At 41.7% G+C, this 20,727-nt stretch overlaps 2 protein-coding genes across 4 annotated transcripts in view; one reads left to right on the top strand and one right to left on the bottom strand.

Moving 5' to 3' along the window:
• The window catches only part of ITGB1 (integrin subunit beta 1), a 41,824-nt gene extending 28,478 nt beyond the window's left edge, over positions 1-13,346 (top strand). The window contains exons 10-16 of the mRNA XM_084756149.1: positions 591-731; positions 1,102-1,301; positions 3,197-3,435; positions 3,621-3,843; positions 5,422-5,654; positions 7,485-7,651; positions 12,221-13,346. Coding sequence (XP_084612275.1) covers positions 591-731; positions 1,102-1,301; positions 3,197-3,435; positions 3,621-3,843; positions 5,422-5,654; positions 7,485-7,651; positions 12,221-12,286 — 1,269 coding nt within the window. The 3' untranslated portion in view covers positions 12,287-13,346. The remainder of the gene's footprint in view (positions 1-590; positions 732-1,101; positions 1,302-3,196; positions 3,436-3,620; positions 3,844-5,421; positions 5,655-7,484; positions 7,652-12,220) is intronic.
• Positions 13,347-17,842: 4,496 nt separating this feature from the next.
• The window catches only part of CCDC7 (coiled-coil domain containing 7), a 171,496-nt gene continuing 168,611 nt past the window's right edge, over positions 17,843-20,727 (bottom strand). Inside the window, exon 37 of one of the 3 annotated variants that reach the window (XM_084756142.1) lies at positions 17,843-18,027. The gene's annotated coding sequence lies outside the window, so the exon portion shown is untranslated. The remainder of the gene's footprint in view (positions 18,028-20,727) is intronic. The other 2 variants (XM_084756144.1, XM_084756143.1) reach the window with 2 other exon arrangements.

The raw sequence follows: 20,727 nt of genomic DNA, 5'->3' as shown, positions 1-20,727 counted from the left end.
GTGTGAGTGAGTGAGGCTCATCACTACAGCCTCACTGTTCTGAGATGTCTACTCTTTTAATTAAGCACTACCTGTACTCTTCCTTGTCTGCTGTTCCCATGCTTTATTTGTTGTCAATGTTGAGAACCAAGCCCAGGGCCTCATAGCTCCTGGGCAGGTGTTTAGGAGGTGGGCAAGATAACAGTGGTACCAAGTAAATTTGTTTACTCTGTTGCTCTGGTCTCTTGTTAGCTAAACGAGGGTAGGCCAGCAGACAGCCATGCGACACTGGGGGAGGGGGGAAGCAAACATCCTTTATGTGTTCTTAGGGTTGCTCATAATCAGGCCTTTGTGCTGTGAGATCATTAGCATTTTGTTGAATAATGAAGAAATGCTTTTACATTGTATATATGATTTTGAAGATTGGGCCCTTTTTAGAGTTGGTTACACTATAACACTCACTTGGATTGAAGCGTATTGAACTATAGCCTTTCATAACAGCTTATTTCATCCGTGTGTGTGTGTGTGTGTGTGTGTGTGTGTGTGTGTGTTCAAGTCATATTTTATTGTACTTTATTGTTCATGATTAGTCTTTTTTTTTTTTTTTTTAGTCCCTTTCTTCAGAAGTCATTCTGGAAAATAGCAAATTGCCAGAAGGAGTAACAATAAATTACAAATCATACTGCAAGAATGGGGTGAATGGGACAGGAGAAAATGGACGAAAGTGTTCCAACATTTCCATTGGAGATGAGGTATGTTGTGTGAGCATTTTCCTGTGAAAAGAAAAAAGCATGTATAAAAAAAATAATTTTGGAGCGGGAGAGATGGCTCAGTGGTTAAGAGCAGTGATTGCTCTTGCAGAAGACTTGGGTTCTATTCCCAGTACCAAATGGCCATGGAAACTCAAAGCCACCTGTAATTCCAGTTCTAGGGGAGCTGAAGCCCTCTTCTGACACCCATGGGCACTGCGTGCACATGGTGCACAGATATAAACACCATACACATAAAATAAACCTAAAAAGAGTTAAAAATGTTAATTTCTTATATGAGAAACATTAAAGGGCTAGCTTTTGAAATATTATATTCATTGCTAAATTTGTTAGCCTATTCTTTCCCTTTAAGGTTCAATTTGAAATCAGCATTACTGCAAATAAATGTCCAAATAAGGAGTCTGAAACCATTAAAATTAAACCTCTGGGCTTCACTGAAGAAGTAGAGGTCCTTCTTCAGTTTATTTGTAAGTGCGATTGCCAAAGCCACGGCATCCCAGCAAGTCCCAAGTGCCACGAGGGAAATGGAACGTTTGAGTGTGGAGCCTGCAGGTGAGTGCAGCCTTGCTACAGCAGGACAGAAACATTACAGGCATCTTTATTTGGGAAGCTCATAGAACATTAAAAAACAAAAACAAGAACAAAAAAACAGTAATTCCTTTGCGCCAGTGACTTACTCACATACGAGGAGCTCTGTTCTTAGTAATAACTGCTCATACTCCACAGTGATGCTTTTAGCTAGGTAAGCATTGTATCCATAGTCTCCAATGGCAGCCTTTGGGCTTTGCTCCTGTAATGGCACTCCCAGGTCTCTGCAGCAAAACACATCTGGAAAAAAAAAGAAAGAAAAGTAGATAGAAACATGTTTTGTAAAAACTGTCAAACTGATAGTGGTGACTTTCTTTTTAATTTTTGTTTTACTTTGAGAAAGGGTCTTTTTTTTTTTTTTTTAGCCTAGGATGGCTCCAAGTTTATGACCTTACTGCCTCAGTACTTGGGTTATAGGCAGAAGCCCCTGCTCCCAGTGTTAATGACAGTTTGATCGGTGATGTAGTTAGCAAGAGAAATGTTTATCTTGTACTGCATTAATTTTGTATTGCTGGGATAAAGAGTAAACAGAATTTAAAGCTTACCTTTATTTATTTGTCTTTGTGTGTGTGTGTGTGTGTGTGTGCGCGCGCGCTCATGTGTCATGGCAGGCTTGAGGAGGTAAGGACAATTGCAGGAGGTTGCTCTGCAACCCTAGGGATTGAACTCAGGTTGTGAAGATTGGTGGCAAGTGCCTTTACCCCCCGAGCCATCTCACAAGCCCCCTTGGCTACTTTTAAATTAAAAATTAAACTGTGTTCATAATATTTCTTTGAAATAATAGAACTTTCTAATCTAAATGTCAGTCCCACATCACTATAGTTTTGACTATTGGGCCAAAAAAAAAAAAAATGAATAGCTATGTTTACTATCAATTTTTAGTTGCTCATTTTAAGTAATAATTTAAATGCTATATTTTTTCTGTGTTGTATGTATCTTGTTTGAGTCATTAGATAACTTTGTAGTAAAATGGCATTTTGCCAAAAAGATTTTCTTGAAATTCTTTGCCTTTTGTTTAGCACATGCAAAATCAGTTTATTTACTGTCCATAAACATAAATGTTGTAATATGTGGATTATCTGAGAAGTCCAGACCTGTGCAGTAAATTTCCTCTTAGCCAAGGCTACTACTTGTTTCATTAATTGTATGTACTCAATGTATTTGTCAACTTCTGGGATTACATTCGTTGCTATTTTTCATGTTAACAGTTGGACCTTTGCTTCAAACTTAGTCATCTGTACCAGCAGTACAATAACACTGCATTTGAGAATGCAGCCTAGCAAAGTGGCACATGCCTTTAGTCCCTGGATGGTAGACACAGGCAGCTCTCTGAACTCAAGGTGGTCTTGTCTACAAGAATCCATCTTATTTTCCTGAAAGAATGAGTTTAATTTTCCAGATGTTTTGTTTGCTGTTTGTTGCTGGAGTATGTTTGCATTTTGGTCTGAATGGTTCTTTACTGAGGATGAATTTCCCTGAGGCACCTATGTATTCCATAAGAACTTGAGTTGTAGCAGGTCAGTGGTGGCGCACGCCTTTAATCCCAGCACTCGGGAGGCAGAGGCAGGTGGATCACTGTGAGTTCGAGGCCAGCCTGGTCTACAAAGTGAGTCCAGGGCAGCCAAGGCTACACAGAGAAACCCTGTCTCAAAAAACAAAACAAAACAAGACAAAAAGAACAAGTTGTATTACATGCTGTATACATACACACGTGCTGTATGCATGGGTGTATGTGTGTAAAAATAGTGCACTTCTCTTCATGTCTGCATGTGTGGAGTGGGCAGCCCTACCTGATATTTTGTTACTGTGATGAGATTAAAAAAACATTTTGCTTTATGACTGTTTGGATCTTTCCTCAGGTGCAATGAGGGGCGTGTTGGGAGGCACTGTGAATGCAGCACAGATGAAGTCAACAGCGAAGACATGGATGCCTACTGCAGGAAAGAGAACAGCTCAGAAATCTGCAGTAACAATGGAGAGTGTGTCTGCGGACAGTGTGTGTGTAGGAAGAGAGATAATACAAATGAAATTTACTCTGGCAAATTCTGTGAATGTGATAACTTCAACTGTGATAGATCCAATGGCTTAATTTGTGGAGGTGAGTAAACACCAGCAGTAGCTACACAGTGCAGATCTCTAATGAGGTCAGACGTCAGAAGAGTTCCTGGGTGAACACACAGAAAAGGCAGCACTTAGGGTGGGCCTTTGATTACATCTGCTTTCTTCTACGCTGTGGCTGGTTTTAATTTGTGAATGATTGCTGTGATGATGTTTCCATTGCAGGAAATGGTGTTTGCAGGTGCCGTGTTTGTGAGTGCTTTCCCAATTACACCGGCAGTGCGTGTGACTGTTCTTTGGACACTGCGCCATGTGTAGCATCAAATGGTCAGATCTGCAATGGCCGGGGCGTCTGTGAGTGTGGTGCCTGCAAGTGTACAGATCCCAAGTTTCAAGGGCCAACCTGTGAGACGTGTCAGACCTGCCTTGGTGTCTGTGCAGAGCATAAGTAAGTATTGCCTGGGTGCTTCATGTAGGCACACACACTTTGTTCCACTACTAGAGCCAGAGGAGAGTGCTGATACATTACACCCCGGAGAGAGCATCTGCTGCTGTTTATATCGTAAAAAATCCTTAGTAGTGAGTGTGTACTGTGTAACACTGAAGTGTATCATCAGAGTTATACTTTTTTAAAAAAATCTGAACTCACTGTATGAGTCTGTGCTGTACTACCCCGTCCCTTGTTTTTAAGCTTTAGTGTAGGGATAGAGCTCTGAGCTCTACCACAGAGGCATACTCTAGTCCAATGCAAGGTTTTTCTCCTTGGTAAACTATGACACCAATAATACATTCCTTAAGTTACTGTGTGTTTATGCTACATATTTATGTGATATAGGTCCAGTTTTATTACCAGTATCTTAATTTTGTGTTGTGGAGATGTGTATATATGCATGGAGCTCAGACAACCTTGGGTTGTTGTTTCTCAGAAGCCTACCACCTTTATTTACCACAGGGGTTTCATTGACCTGGAATTGTGCCTAGGACAGGAATCCAGCCATCTCTGCCTCCTGCACTGAGATTACAATGCCTGGCACATATTCTCCATGGTTCTAGTGATCAGAACTCAGCTCCTCATGCTTGTGAGGCAGACACACTCCTGACTGAGCTGTCTCCCTGTCCCGCCTTTACTTCTTTATTGTGATTCAATTATCATTTTGAAGACTAGCATTTTAAAACCTATTAATGGGAAATTTCACTTGCAAGAAAAATCCAAGTGTTAGCATCGACTAGGAAAATGTGTTTAGTTTACATAAAATTGTTAAAAATTTAAACTGCTGAAGTTTGTTCACTGAAACATGTTGAATGGTGTTAGGGCTTTTTGTTTGGTTTTGTTTTTTTATAAAAGTCACACACAGTTTAGAATGAGAGACCTTGCTATTGAGCCTAGGCTGTCCTTGAACTTGAGATCCTTCTGCCTCAGCCTACCCATGCTAGGACTGCAGATGTGGCCACCACCAAGGGCTCAGACTAGACTTGTATGTGTGTCTCCCAGTTCTGCAGGGTGCTAGTTGATAGTATTGAGCATACCTATTACAGGCCTGTCTTGTGTCCTGCAGCATCCGTAACTGTTCTGTGGATGCCAGGTTGGTACTGTAGGCCGGGCAGTTTTCCCGTAGCTGACTAGGAAGTAAGGTTTTGAGTTAGATGATGGATGGACCCTGATAATGCCTGGTGTTACTAGGCCCCCATAGGCACTGAAGCCCCTTACTCCTCCACTGGAGGGCAAATGCTTGCAGGCAGCTTCTGTACCTAGAGGTGCTTTGGTGGACTTGGCCCAAGGTGGGTCTGGAGAACGCCTTACCTACCCTCTTACTCTTTGACTGCAGCTTTGCCAGCCACGGTGTTTCTGGCCTTTGCGGCAGTGGCTTGGCTGGGGCTACGGGAGATCTCTTGTGGAACATACTGCCTCTTTATTCCCACCGAGTTTATGTTGCCTTTAGATCAGCCTGGCCATTAGTTTAGCACGTGAAGTATTCTAAGCAAAATGCATCCTAATACATGCTAAGTGTAATGATTTCTGCCGTAGAGAGTGTGTTCAGTGCAGAGCCTTCAATAAAGGAGAAAAGAAAGACAAGTGTGCAGAGGAGTGCTCCCACTTCAACCTCACCAAGGTGGAAAGCAGGGACAAGTTGCCGCAGCCTGTGCAGGTCGATCCTGTGACCCACTGCAAGGAGAAGGACATTGATGACTGCTGGTTCTATTTCACCTACTCAGTCAACGGCAACAATGAAGCCATCGTGCACGTTGTGGAGACTCCAGGTAGGCGTCGGGATGTGCACACCCAGCGTTGTTCCTACTCCAGGCTATTGCTGGGGCTCTGACATCAGACAGCCTGGAGTCTTACTACTAGGTTTATGTTGGGAAATTTTTCTTCTCAAAGGTTAAAGTAGAATTTGGCTAATTATGTCAACTGAGGAAGAGAGACACCCGTATTTTAGTTTCCCGAATGAAGAGTTTCAAGATTAAATGCAATGATCTGCCCATAGATGCAACCTGAGCAATATTTTGATATTTAAATATGAGCTTGTTCCAGCTTTAGTTACTTACTGGAAGAGGTTATCTTAAAAGACACTACTAATGTTGAATTTGCTCAGCTTCCCAGAAATTAAGCATATTTTACCTTCTTTTTCTACTGTCCTTTGTAGATTCCTTATCATTAGTACATAGGTTTTTTTTGTTTTGTTTTGTTTTGGGTGTGAACATATGTTAAAGCATATGGTAAGCATGCATTTAATGTTACAGGGAACTGTCCAACTTTTTAGTTTTTACTTTTCAAAAAAGTGTATTTTGTGTATGAGTGTGTGTACCTTCACCCACTGAGCCATATTTTGGTCTTTACTGTTCTGCAGCACCAGACAGAAACTCTGTGAATACTGTCATGTGTTCTTCAGTATCTTTTCATAGTTTTAGCTATCTTTTCTTTCTTTCTTTCTTTTTTTTTTTTTTTTTTTTTTGAGACAGGGTTTCTCTGTATAGCCTTGGCTGTCCTGGACTCGTTTTGTAGACCAGCTTGGCCTCAAACTCACAGAGATCCATCTGCCTCTGCCTCCCAAGTGCTGGGATTAAAGGCGTGCACCACCACTACCCAGTGTTTTAGCAATCTTTGAACATAGGGACTTTGTTGCTGTTTTTGTGGTGTTGTGTAGTGAACCCAGGGCATTGGCATATAGGTAGGTAGTGGCTGATTTATTCCTGCAGTGGTCATGACAAGACTTTGACTAACATGACGCCAGATTATAGATCAAATTGGGGGAAAAAGCATTGATAAAAATACTCTTTTAAAAAAATAATTATAATTGGGGTGTGTGTGTGTGTGTGTGTGTGTGTGTGTGTGTGTGTGTGTGTGTGTGTGTGTGTCTCGGGAATTGTGCCTGTGCCATGACCTTTACTTGCAGGCCTAATTCATGCACATAGGGTTTTTCTCCAATTTCCTAAGTCTTTTTATTTGGTTTTAGGACAGTCTTGCCATGCTGGCCTGGAACTAACAACACAGACCAGGCTGACTTTGAAGTGTGACAATCTTTTTTTGTTTTTTTGAGACAGAATTTCTCCCTGGCTGTCCTGGACTCCCCTTGTAGACCAGGCTGGCTTTGAACTCACAGAGATCCACCTGCCTCTGCCTTCCGAGTGAATATTCTTAATTATATATATAAGTGTTTCATTATTTTTGATGCTCTTATGATTTTTTTAAAAGTTCCAGTTTTTAGGAAAAAATATTCTATAACCTACAAGTAAATGAAGTACTGATCATATTTCCTGCAGTCTTGTAAGCTACCTTGTTAGAACCTAGTAGCTTTGTTTCTTTGAAATAGTGTCTCATTATGTAGTCTTGTCTGGTCTGGAACATACTATGTAGATTAAGTAGGCCTCAAACTTACATATAGAGGTCTATCCATCTCATGAGATTAAAGGTACTTGCCACCATTCCTGACCTAGAACCTAGTAAGTTTTAAATAGGTTTTTGGGATAGTGTGTACTCTCTTGAGTTTTCAATACTATTAGTTTTATAATATTCCGTCCAGATCTTTGTGGTCATGAGAACTTTATAAACAGTCTTTCTATGCTCACGATTAACCTTTTCATTTGTAGACTGTCCTACTGGCCCCGACATCATCCCAATTGTAGCAGGTGTGGTTGCTGGGATTGTTCTTATTGGCCTGGCCTTGCTGCTGATTTGGAAGCTTTTAATGATAATTCACGACAGAAGGGAATTTGCTAAATTCGAAAAGGAGAAAATGAATGCCAAGTGGGACACAGTAAGTAATGAAACATCTACTAAGAAATAGGTTGGTCCCTAAAGTAAATGTAACTTATAATGGTGAAACTGCTTTTAAAGTCCTTTTTAAATATTTCATTCTGACAAAGTTCATTATTCAAAGAGTTTGCATTTGTTGAAAACCAGAAGCCTCCTATTGCAGTAAAAAATTTATGAGGATATATATTCTGTGTATATATAGTGGCCAGTGTCTTTTGTTTTTCAATAGGTCTGAGTCTAAATATGCCCCTCTGCTCACTTGTCTAATGTGAAATAGAATCTTAAATGACATCACAAGTGTCTCAGGCTACACTATAGAAAGAGCCTCTCCCTCCCTCCCACCCCAGTCCATCCATACGATTCTCTTCACACACAAACCGGTGGGTCTGAGGCTGGGATGAGGGAAGGGCTGAGCAGAAGGTGGGGTCACAAGAGGCCCTCTTGGGATGAGTTCTGTAGTAGGTGTGTTTGTGTACTTGGAAATATTTGGTCTGAACTTAAGGTATATTTTACTCTCTTCAGACTGTATATCTATAAAGCTTGCTCAGTAGAAGCACAGGCTTTGAATGGTGTGTGCCGTTCAGTCAGTGCTTTCAGAATGGAGTTGGGTGGTTGGCTAAATGTTGGCCCTGAAAGAGTCACAAGAAAGAGTTGATGTCTTCATTTTGTAGTCTTAAACTGTAAAGACATAATAGTTATGTGCTTTTTACTGCAGTTTGGTTGGATTGTTAATAAAATTTAGAAATTTCAGAAGTATAGAAATAGAATTCCATTTTATAGTGTTAATACACTATACAAATCGATTTTATTTCTGATGAAATCACTAGAAACTATTTCTTTCACTTTAGCAAGAAAATCCGATTTACAAGAGTCCTATTAATAATTTCAAGAATCCAAACTATGGACGTAAAGCTGGTCTCTGAGTTGCCGTTCGTATTTTCTTTCACTTTCTATCCTTGCATGTGAACTTCTGTCCTTTTTATTTATTTTTTATTTTTTACTGCACCATGTGTGTCTCTCACTCCTACTGCTATTTGTTTGGCTTTCTTTATATGGCTATCTGTGGCTTCTCTCAAATGTTGACTTAGTGCTTAGAAGAACTTTACAAAAATAAGGTATAGAAGCAGCCCCTGCGCTGGTGGAGTGAAGAGCAGCCCTAGTCAGCCGCAGTCCTCCTCCTTAGTGAGACAGCAGCTCTAGTCAGCCGCAGTCCTCCTCCTTAGTGAGACAGCAGCTCTAGTCAGCCGCAGTCCTCCTCCTTAGTGAGACAGCAGCCCTAGTCAGCCGCAGTCCTCCTCCTTAGTGAGACAGCAGCCCTAGTCAGCCGCAGTCCTCCTCCTTAGTGAGACAGCAGCCCTGAGCGTCTCCCAGAGGCCGCTCCTCTCCCGTCTTCAGCTGGCAGAGTGCTGACTGACAGACTATATAGGCTCTGATGTGCCCTGCTCTGACCTCCTAAACTGTGCAGTGAAATTGAGTGTGGAGTCAAAATGGTGAAACCAAGGGTAAAGATCATGGTATAGCTTGTATTATTCACAATTACAGTTCATATTACTCATTCTAGAAAGATTCTGAGATTTTTAGTTCTTGATTATGTGGGAATTCTACTAGAAACCGAATACCATTGATGTGCTTTTTACTAGTTATTAAATAGTTCTGACTCTTGAGTTTAAAACTGAAAACTTTTGTTGCTTGTTTTTATTTTATTTTCTGACAGAGACAAGGTCTAACTGTGTAGCCCTGGCTGTCTTGGAACTTGCTGTGTAGATCAGGGTAGCCCTGAACTCACAGAGATCTCCCTGTTTTTGCTGCTCTTAAAACCTACATTAAAAAGACTGATTACATTTAGCACCAAATTTTTTTCTCATGGATTGGATAGAGCCTGGGAATTTCATGTTTCTCATCTCCACTTTCTGTAGACAGAGACAGCGTTGGCCATGGCTACAGGGCCCGCCTGTGTTTCAGGGATCCTTCTCAATGCCTTGTATTCCTTGTTAGTTGTGAGGATAGTGGGAACCAGCTTTACTATTTTATACAAGAGAACAGAGGAGCCAAGTTCACACAGCTAGTTACTGAAATAACATTCAAGTCTGGACTGTGGGATTCCAACACGTACGTCCCTCCACTGGTTATCAGGTTAGCAATCACGTTCTTCAGGAGAAAGTTATTAGGAAGAAATAGAGCACTTTACAGCGTGGCCCATTTTGACACTGTGTTGTGACTTGGGGTAAGGTTGTTGAGCAGACATAATGTGGGAATCACTTTCCTACACAGAAGACAATTACTTACTCTGTTAGTGAACTTGGAAAGCAAAACTGAAGGGCTGCAGGATGTATTGTAGGAGGGTTGAAGTTCCATCTCCAGCCCTATAAGCCCTAATCAACGAATCATTCAGTTGATGCAAGTACGCTTTGGCGTCTTGGGGCAGGGGCTGCAGCCTGAGTGGTGGGACTAATCTGAGTTACTTTAGCTAACCTCCATTTAAACTGGTATCTAATACACATAGTGAGTTTAATTTTATCTCTAACTTGCATGTTAAAATTTTGTTTGATTGACCTTGAAATAATAAATACAAGTGTTTGTGTGGCAAAGCAGATTTTTCCAAAGGTAAGTTTTTTCCATATAAATTTTACTTTAGACTGATAAACTGATATAAAAATAAACAACAAACTGATATAAAATAATGAACATCTCTTTTTTGTTTTTCCTTTTGCTCCCTTATAAAATTCTTAAGCACTAAATAATAGATTTTGTTAAATACTTTAACTTAAAGACAACTAATGGTAGTGAAAACACAGGCAGTTCTAGCATCACACCCTGGAAGAGTTTCTAAGAAGGCAGCCTCTTATCTGCAGGAAGTGTGCTGGAAAGTCTGTGAGGTGCTGTACTTGCTCTGAAGGCAGCTAGCTGAGAGCTTGGGACAGCCGGTCAAACCGCATCACAAACATCGACAAATGCTGGGGCTCAGCTCACTTTCTCCTTTATACTCAAGCTCAGGAAATGATTCTACCCACAGTGGGCAGCGCACCCAGTTAACCTAGCATGATAGTTCCCCACAGACATGGCCAGAGGTCAGTCTCCCACATGATTTTTACAGTTGAGATTAACCATTTATTCTGGCTTACATTCTGTTGCCATGATAAACACCATGACCCAAAGCACCTTGGAGAAACAAAAGGGTTTATTTGCCTTATTGGTTACAGTTTATCATCAGAGGAAACCAAATCAGAAATTTAGGGCAGGAATCTGGAGACAGGAACTGAAGCAGAGACCACCAGAGAAATTCCTACTGTTGTGTGCTGGCTTACTTTCTCTGGCTTGCTTAGCTCCCTGCCTAGGGGTGGCACCACCCGCAGTGGGCTGGGCTCTCTTACGCTAATTAGCAATTAAGAAAATGCCCCAGAGACCTGTCCACAGGCCAGTATGATGGAGGCAGTTACTTAAGGTTTCCTCTTCCAAGGAGCTTTAATATGTGTCAAGTTGACAAAAAACCAACCAGCACACCACAGATCCTCCATGCACAGAAAAGATGAGGTGCGGTCTTGTTCTGACTGGTATTCACATAGCTGCTGCCATCTTGGTAGATGCTGACCTTGCCCTCAGGGCTGAGCCCACATTACCTTCCCAGCACCCCAGAACATAATTAGATATTTAAAAATTTAAATGAACTGTGTGTGTGTATATATATATATCTACCTAGATATGGCATTCTCTGCTTTATACCTTGGCTTTGTATATATTCCTATTTGCTTTTCAGTAATTTATTTGTAGTCAGTTTCCCTATGGAAGTATTCCTAAGCCTCTCGTGTTATTCCCCGTTTCTAGTACTCTTCTTATATTATGTATATAGTTCTATTTTGAACCTGTCGCATCACCTTACTTTATATCTTCACACGCTAGTCTGTGCTCTCCTCAAGGACAGAGTTGTGCTTGTGTAATGATGATGGCTGTTATTCTACTTAAAACACCACAGTCAGGATATTTTTCAGTCTTGAGAAATTTTTGTGGCTTTGAGTCACATGCTAAATTAGCAGGGGTCCTCACTCAAGACTACTCAAGATCAACATCACCGTCAGGCTGTTGAAGAGTAGTAATTTCACGAAGAATGGTAATTAGTTGACATTCTGAGCATATATTTGGATTGTGACTTGATGGGGCACAGTGCCTTGGCTAACACTGACAGACATATGCAGAACGCAGTTTTAGAGCACAGCTCCCTTCCTGGGAACAAAGCCAGCCACCCCATAAATAAGCATTAGAGTATGTCAGTCAGGGGTCGGGGCTTCCTTAGTTTGGTATCAGAGGAGCCTCTGATAGCAGCTGTACAGGTTCTGTGTGGAGGCCATTTGTGAGGCGGCCTTCCAGGGACAGTGAACCGGTCAGAGCACAACATCCCAACAGCCCAAGCCTCCTGGGGCAAGGCTGCCCTTCTCAGTGCCGTGTCAGACATTATCTTTGCCTTATAAATACTGTTTGAGACTGGACAGTGGAAGTGACTTTTTAAGAGCACTGTAGCTTTTAATGTTTTGGAATACTGATTTTAGAGAGTAACTAGTGATTTTGTTTGTTTTAGGGTGAAAATCCTATTTACAAGAGTGCCGTGACAACTGTGGTCAACCCGAAGTATGAGGGAAAATGAGTCCTCCTCAGGCCAATGTCGCAACACCAAGCTCACAGCAGCAGCGTCTTAGTCACAGTAGGGTAGCTTTGGGGCTCTATGGCCAGGGATTTATTCATGTGCAGGTTTGGAAAATGTACAATATGTATATTTTTAATTTTTTGTTATTTTGAAAATAATGTTATAATCCATGCCAGGGACTGACAGAAGACTTGAGAAAAGGATCTTTATCCTTGTCAGCTGAGGTCACAGCGTGCCTTTTTAACCCTTCCTCCTGGATCGTTTGGAATCACTGCTACAGCGAATGCAGGGCAGAGTTGAAGCAGCAGCATCACAAGTGTCTGCATGGCAACTGACTCTCAGCTTTACAGATGGGCCGGGGCTGGGTATGCAGAATCAAAGTACAGCCCTGCTGGTGGCTCAGGGCTTGGTTCAGCCTGCTGGCCGCCCACAGGGCATGCCTGATGATGCATCTGAAAGACAAGTGTGCTGACAGTTTCCAGTTAAAATAATTTTGACGCAGAGAGGTGGGAAGGAACACTTAGCTTTAAAACCTGTGTGCCATTTTGAGTTACCTGATCCTGTAACTCTGACACCTTCTCTTTATAAATCCAACCTTGGATAAAAGTACTGGGAGCCTCTCTGCTAAAGAGCCCCTGACTCAGCACTATTCACAGAAAGGCCATACTTTTCAAAGCATTTGCTGAGTGGGGACCTCTGGGGTTCAATTTATTTTCCTTAATTGTTTTTCATTCCTGGTGCTCTTTATCACCTCCTCTAATCTTTTAATGTATCTGTTTGCAATTTGGGGTTTTGACTTTTTATCATTACCTTTTCTTTTACTTGGCTGTACATTTGCCTTTTTCACAAACACTGTAAGCTGTCCTGCTGCTTGTGGGACTGCAGGGCCTGGGCAGGGCTCCCCCCAGCCAGCAGCAATCCAACCACTGTGCGCCTTCTGCACGTGCCTTCCCTACTGTGCTTGCTCTCACACTAGTCACAATCTTGTTTTAAGTGCCTTTTAATTTTGACAGTGCTATTAACTGAAGTTATTTATTAAAATAAAAAGGCCTAAAATACATAGTTTGGTTTTGTTCTGTATTTTTATTGCTATTTTTTATGTATGGAATTTTTTCATTTATTTTTTTAAAATAACTTATTCAGATTGTATCCTGATTGTTATCCCCTCACTTGTGTCTTCCCATTCACCCCCTCCCTCCCTCCTTCACTCTATTCCACTCCCTTGGACCTGTGACAGAAGGGGACCTCCTTCTGCTCTGTATGGTCACAGCCTATCAGGTCTCATCCAGATAGCCTGCTTCCCTTTCCTCTGAGTGCCACCAGGCCTCCCCACCAAGGGGAAGTGGTCAAATGGGGGCACCAGAGTTCATGTCAGAGGCAGTCTCTGCTCTTCACAAAACTGTGGAGAATGTCCTGTCCATTGGCTAGATCTAAATGGGAGTGCACATGGAATTTTTTATGTGATAAAGATGTCGCAGAACTTTTTATGAACACCATCTTAGACTTCTAGATTCTGGAGAGCTAATACTTAAGGAAACCCTGTCTCAGAAAGCCAAAACCACAACCAAAGTCAAACAAACAAATGAAATGACTAGCTAACTAGACTCCATCTTATGCCTGACCTCCATCTTAACACACAGGCCTTCAGTTCTGGGTAAAACTACCAGAATTAAGGGACCGCCCATTAGCCAAGGACAGACAGATGTTCCCAGTCCCCAGATAGATTGCTGTTGTCAGCTTCGCACAACGAAGAGCCCCTGGTCCTCATCACATCCTGGCGACTCCTGGCTGGGTACTGACCAGTCCAGATAAGACTGCTCTCCCCCTTCTTGTGCATGCCTTTCTTATGGTTTTGTTTGTTTTGCTTTTTGTTTCCCTCTCTTTAAAAAGACTGTAACAAGCTTGCTTTGAGTTGTGGCTTCAGCTTCTGAAATTGGAGCTGTGTCCCTGGCTCCAAGTAACTGTTGCCTGAAAAATAAACCGTTTGCTTCACTACAGGGCTACCCTTAGTGTTTTGTTTGTGCAATTCCAGACCCAGGGCAAACAAACAAAACATACACACGCACAAACTGTCATACTTTATCCTTCTGTGATGCAGTAGAGTCAGTCATAGGAGGGACCCCTAGGAACTCCTTATTTCTTTCTGCTGAAACTGTCCCCATTAAGTTGGCACCGTCCAAAAATTTGAGCAAGTATCTGATAACATGGCCCTATGCTCTGACATTTTCTCCCTTCGTCCACATCTGTATGCAATAAGGGTCTTCAATATTGGTGATTAAAGAACTCCAAAAGCAAACAATTTCAAGGAGTCTAAAGCCCAGTTTCTAAGTAGCACCCACAGTTTGGACCCAGCCTCTTCCCCTGTTCAGCTTCTTTCTTGTTGCTGTCCGCCTGTAATGCAACCCTTCTCTGGTCCAGACCGATCTGTACTCACATTTCCCTTTCCAGAGAAGTTTGTAATCATGTGGTGTTCCCCCGATATCCCAATTCCTGAAATAATGACTCTGAGACTTAATCAGTTATGAATAAATGTCTGGGCCATAAACATTGGCTTTTAACATAAATTATCCGTTCTGTACTCTGTGTGCCACGTGGCTGCTTACCTTTCCGCAGTTTCATGTGTCTTTTCCTTCTCAGAGTCCATGAGTGGAATCCCCTCGACTTTGTCTTTCTCTCCCTGCTGAACTTCCACCTCCTTAGATCCTGTCTCAGCTAAAAAGCCATCAGCTTTTCATTGGCAGGTGATGCTTCTGTGCAAACACAGGAGATTCCTTCTTTAGAGGTTTGTGTTGATTTCCAGCCACTGCTTGCCTAGCCTTGTCTCACTCTTTATGTGCCTTAGCTCTTCACAGTGTGCTCTCAGTTTCCCTGATTGTTCCTTGCAGCTGTAGTTAGAAAGTTTATTCATGGTATTTAAACTCAAATTGCTTCAGCCTTCCCCTGTAATGTGTTTCCCACACTGAAAATGTTTAGCATCACTTTGCAGTATATTGGTGAAGATGGGAAAGCCAACATATATTTATTAAAGCCTCTAGATATGCTAATAGTCCAGAACAAAGATTTCCCATGTGCCCTTTATCATCTTCTCCAATAGCGTTCCTCTCCTGCTACCTCAACTGTTGGCTGATCTGTTCATCACAACACATTGTCCATATAAAGTATTTTCACCTGTTAGCTGCTTTTCCCAAAGAAAGAGTCCACTATTTTTATAGCTTTTTACCTTGAATACTTTATTTTACAGAGTAATTGATTTTTTGATCAGTATACTGTTAAGTCATGGTACTTATTCACAATAAAGTAAAATATGGTATCAGGGCTTCCTGAACTTTCTCTCCTGTGTCTTAGTAAAATGTTTAACAATCTCATTGAGTAACAGTAATGGCTTCTTCAAATATATTAAGTACATTATCCTAACCTTCATGGCCATAGAGACCACAGTCAACAGTTCTATTATGATATGTATATTTTTGGTGCTAAGCTCTGAGCCAAGGTTCTATATTCGTTGTTGAATGTCAGGTCTCACTTTCTCCTCTTCATTGTAGCTTCGTCAATTAATCTACCTGGTAAGATGATGGGGCTTGACTCAGTCTTAGCACTCACCTCTGGCAGTGAGAGAGTTCTTACCACTGAGAAAGCGAGGTCTCTGATTAGCTTCTAAAGCAGATGCTGAAGGAACATCTGTCAAGTATCACAGTGTAAAAGAAATGCTACACAGGACGCAGAAATGTCGATCATATGTGATGTGTTCTTAGTCATACCTTGAAATCCAGTGTTGTTAAAGACATGTATTTCAGGAAGGTGGATAAAGAGGAATAAAATGTCACCCTTCACCCAGGTCTGACATTTTCTAAGATGAAATTAAGATTCTGATGGAATACATAAGTATGCTCTGCCTTAAAACTCATGTGTGTTCCACTAAGAGGCACCAAATGTATGATGGACTATTTTGAATCAAGCTATAGAAGCTGCCATGATTATTTATTAAATATTAAACTCATAATAATGTGAGAATTAAGCCTAAATATAGAGATTTTAAAAAACAAAAGCAACAACAGCAACAAAAAAAACCAAAACAAAACTAGAAGCTGAAGTCTCTTTGCAAACTTCTCAAAGGTGCACCTGATGCCTGATGTGGGGGAACATTCTGTGATTCTAGAACTTAGAGAGCTGAGGCAGTGGGGTCCACAGCCAGCCTAGGCTACACAGTAAAGCGTTGTCTCAAAAGATAAAAATCAAACAGCACAAGGCAAGGGACACATGATTAGAAGATAAGCTGTGCCACCCAGAGTGGAGATAAGCTGTGCAACATAGATATTCATGAAGTTTCTCTCTGCTTACTCATTTTAAACAAATATTTTATTTCATTTTATGTGTATAGATGTTTTGCTTGTATATACGTCAGTGCACCGTGTATGTGCTTGGTACCTTCAGAGGCCAGAACAGTCAGATCCCCCGGGACTAATGGTTGTGACCCATGATGCTGGCAATTGAACCTAGGTCCCCTGGAAGAGTAGCAAGTGCTCCTAACTGCCGAGTAATCTCTCCAGCCCCTGGCTACTCTCTTTAATGTTTCTCTGAACCAGTATCCATCAAATAATAATCTCTTTAACTATACCAAGTTAACTTGACATTCGTTAGTGGTTTTGTTGTCTGTGAACTACACTTTATGGTGTACCTAGCTAGCATGCTTTCCGTGCCAGATCTGCTGGTGTTGAGCTGTTAAGAGAAGTAATAATTGTGAACTCTTAAATACATTTTAAAAATTGCATTTTTATTATATTCACATGCTATGATAGGTATGTGGAGGCCAAGGGAGAACTTTATGTATTTGGTTCTTTCCACTTTTATGCATTCTGAGAATTGAATTCAGGTTTCCGGGCCTGTGCAGCAAGTGCCTTTATCGCTGAGACATCTCTTCAGCCCTCTTTTTTTTTCAAATTATCTATATGTATGTGTGTATATATCATGCTCACATGTGGACATGTGCATAAACCTACATGTGTGCATAAGGCCGGAGATAAACCTTGGGTATCACTTCCTTTGACATAGGTTTTTATTTTTATTTATTTATTTTTATTGGTCTGAAGCTAACCAGAGTGTCTGGCCAGTGACCTTCAGAGATTTTTTTTAACATCTCCCTAGTATTGTACTTACAATCATTCATTAACATACCTGGCTTCTCTCTCTCCTCCCCCCCTCTCCTCTCCTCTCCTCTCCTCTTCTCTTCTCTCCTCTCCTCTCCTCTTCTCTCTCTCTCTCTCTCTCTCTCTCTCTCTCTCTCTCTCTCTCTCTGTCTCTGTCTCTCTGTCTCTCTCTCTGTCTCTCTCTCTGTATGTGTGTGTCTATGTGTGTCTCCTAGGTATCAGTCAGGTCCTTGTGCTTACAAGGCAAACACTTTACTCTCTGAACTATCTCTTCAGCCTGAATTTATTATTTTAATATTAAAAATATCCCAGCAACATATATTTACTTTCTAAGCCAAATGTCCTTGCTTGAAAGGTAGGTGATGTATCAATGTAATTTTTTCTTCTTCTACAGGATCATACAGAATAGCCTAGCAAATCAAACAACACTGAAAGAACCACTCATTTCAAACACACAGAGCACAAATGTCATTTAATTGCTTTTACACCATACCAGAAGGTAGTGGGGGGATCTTATCTACCCAAAGCAAGCTGGAACATCAGCAACAAGAGGGTGATCTTGGAGGTTCAGGCTGTTCCAAAGAGTGTAGAGGAGTTCTGAAAATAAACCAGCAATTGTCACTATCAATCCTAACATTGCACTTCTGACACTTTCAATTTTCTGCAGCTTTGGTAATAAAAACATTTTTTGTATTAACTACATTTTATTGTCAAAATATCTTTGATTTTAAACTTACTGTTCATTCTCAATGGCAAAACAGACTCCAAAGCATCAGACTGCCTTTGAATGAACTATCCATGAAGCTCTCAATACACCGAGCTCTAGTGATCACTGTCCCTTATTTGTTGGCTTATGCCTCAGCTATATCTTTTAAAAGTTCATATCCCACAAATTCCAATAAAAAATTCCAGCTGTATCTGCTGTTCCAGTTCTCATTGATCCAGACAAGAAGACGTTTGAGAATTGTTCTCCAAAGTAACAGAGAAGTTGCGTCTGCAACTGTGAACCAGTTATATAGTTATATACTTATTGAGCTGTGTTCTCCATTGTGAGTGCTATAAGTTACTTATGGTTATCAAACTTACATAAACATCTAAATTTTCACTCACTGTAGCTGCTTGGAACAGCTCATCTGTTTTATATTGGAGAGCAACATACCAATTTCCACAAAGTTCTACAGGAGTGTTACGGAGGGGAATCCTTTCATGATTGCTCTGAAAGGAGGTCTGGAGAGGAGGAACATTTGAGCCCTCTCTGCCAGTAGTTCCAGAACTCAGATGAAAACGAAGGAGAGCAGCTGTTTACTTGTGTGCTTGGCTGAGTTCATGACTTAGATGGCAGCACATTAGCATCACATACAAACAATGTGGCTTAACTTAGAGGAGTGGGGACAGTGAACCTGTGGTTTTAAAAGCACCCATGATGGATTCTATTTTGTGGATGGGCTTGAGATGCACTGCCTCTGCAAACATCACCTACCCTGATTTCACAGCTCAGCCTTCATGGAAATTGAATTGGAAATGCAAACACTGAATAGCATACTTTCCCCTCCTTTTTCTTCTTTTTCTTTTTTAAAAATGTATTTTACTAATTTATTCACATTACATCTCAATTGTTATCCCATCCCTTGTATCCTCCCATTCCTCCCTCCATCCCATTTTCCCCTTACTCCCCTCCCCTATGACTGTGACTGAGGGGGACCTCCTCCCCCTGTATATGCTCATAGGGTATCAAGTCTCTTCTTGGTAGCCTGCTATCCTTCCTCTGAGTGCCACCAGGCCTCCTCATCCAGAGAAGGTGGTCAAATATGGGGCACCAGAGTTCGTGTGAAAGTCAGACCCCACTCTCCACTCAACTCTGGAGAATGTCCTGTCCATTGGCTACATCTAGGTAGGTGTTTGAAGTTTACTGCACGTATTGTCTTTGGCTGGTGCCATAGTTTGAGCAGGACCCCTGGGCCCAGATCCATCTGTCATAATGTTCTTAGAGGTTTCTAGGACCCTCTGGATCCTTCTGTTTCCCCATTCTCCCTTGCTTCTCTCACCTAGAGTCCCAATAGGAAGTCTTCCCCTCTGTCCCACTTTCCTGGTAAGTGAAGACTTTCATGGGACATGCCCCTTGGGCTAGTGTCAAGATACAAGTGAGTATATACCATTTTCCCTTTGAGACTAGGTCTCATTAAGTAACTCAGTAGGTAACATCATGACCCTTCTGTCTCAATCTTCCAGATTCTAAGATTACAGGCCTGAGACCTCATACTTAGTTACATACATACATTTTAACCTAATAGTCCTACAACCACCAAATAGAGGAACTCTTGGACAATTCATTTCAGTGCTTATTCGTCATTTTGCCAAATCCCTTAGAGTCAACATCTGCCCTTGTTTGGCTTATAGTTTTGTAGGTTTCCTCTCAGTAGAAAGCTTTCGATTTCCAGAATTGCTCTAGTCACACATTTGCTTATTATTTTCCAGATATCTCATGTGTCAGGCCCTGTTGTAGAAAGTAGGGGTGCGGGACCCTTGCAGGACTTGAGGTGCTTCTTAGGTACTGAGAAAAGCACAGTTGGGTTGGTGGGTGAAGGTGCTTGGCAAGCACTCTGCCACCTGAGTCCTATCCCCAGCTCTCTGGATGCTAGAGGTCCAGTGGTCATTGGCATGCAGGTGGCATTGTCACCTTGGAAGTCCATAAGAGTACTCTTGAAAGGTGAACTTGATCTAGCATAGAGAACCCCATGAATTGCCACACATGAAGGATGGCTGCCTGTTACACTAAGCTGAGACACTGGAAAGAGAAACCCATAAGGTGAAGCCTCCCCTTGCCTGAAACTCAAGCTTTGTTGGCTCTAATTCTACTTGTCTCTGCGTTACTTTCTCTCTGAAATCCTCACAAGAACCAGTACAGCGTGGTACTGTTGCTTCCTGTCTATTTCTGTAGTGGATGGAAACATGTTTTTGTTTTGACCCCAAGAGTGGAATGGGAAACAGACTTGTGAGAAACAGGTGATGTTTATCCACTAGAAGACAAACCACCGTGTGCAGGGCCTTGGTTTTTGCCAGCTGAAATACATCTTAGTATAGACTCTGAGAGGATATATATATGAGCCCAAAACAGTAGGCAGGGAGTGGGGGGGGGGGCTTTTTGGGTCTTGGTATTGTTTGGCTATTCATCGCTCCAGAGAATGCTCCGGAGCTCCGGGTTCCGGCTACTGTTCCAGGTTCCAGCAGCAACTTTGGTTGAATTGCTGATCTGCTGGAATCCTGCTGACTACCCAGGGGAATTGCTTCCAGGAACCG

Source organism: Acomys minous (genome assembly GCF_964271855.1).
Source record: "Acomys minous genome assembly, chromosome: 14".
Classification (NCBI taxonomy): Eukaryota; Metazoa; Chordata; class Mammalia; order Rodentia; family Muridae; genus Acomys; species Acomys minous.
This window is presented reverse-complemented; position numbering and strand designations above follow the sequence as displayed.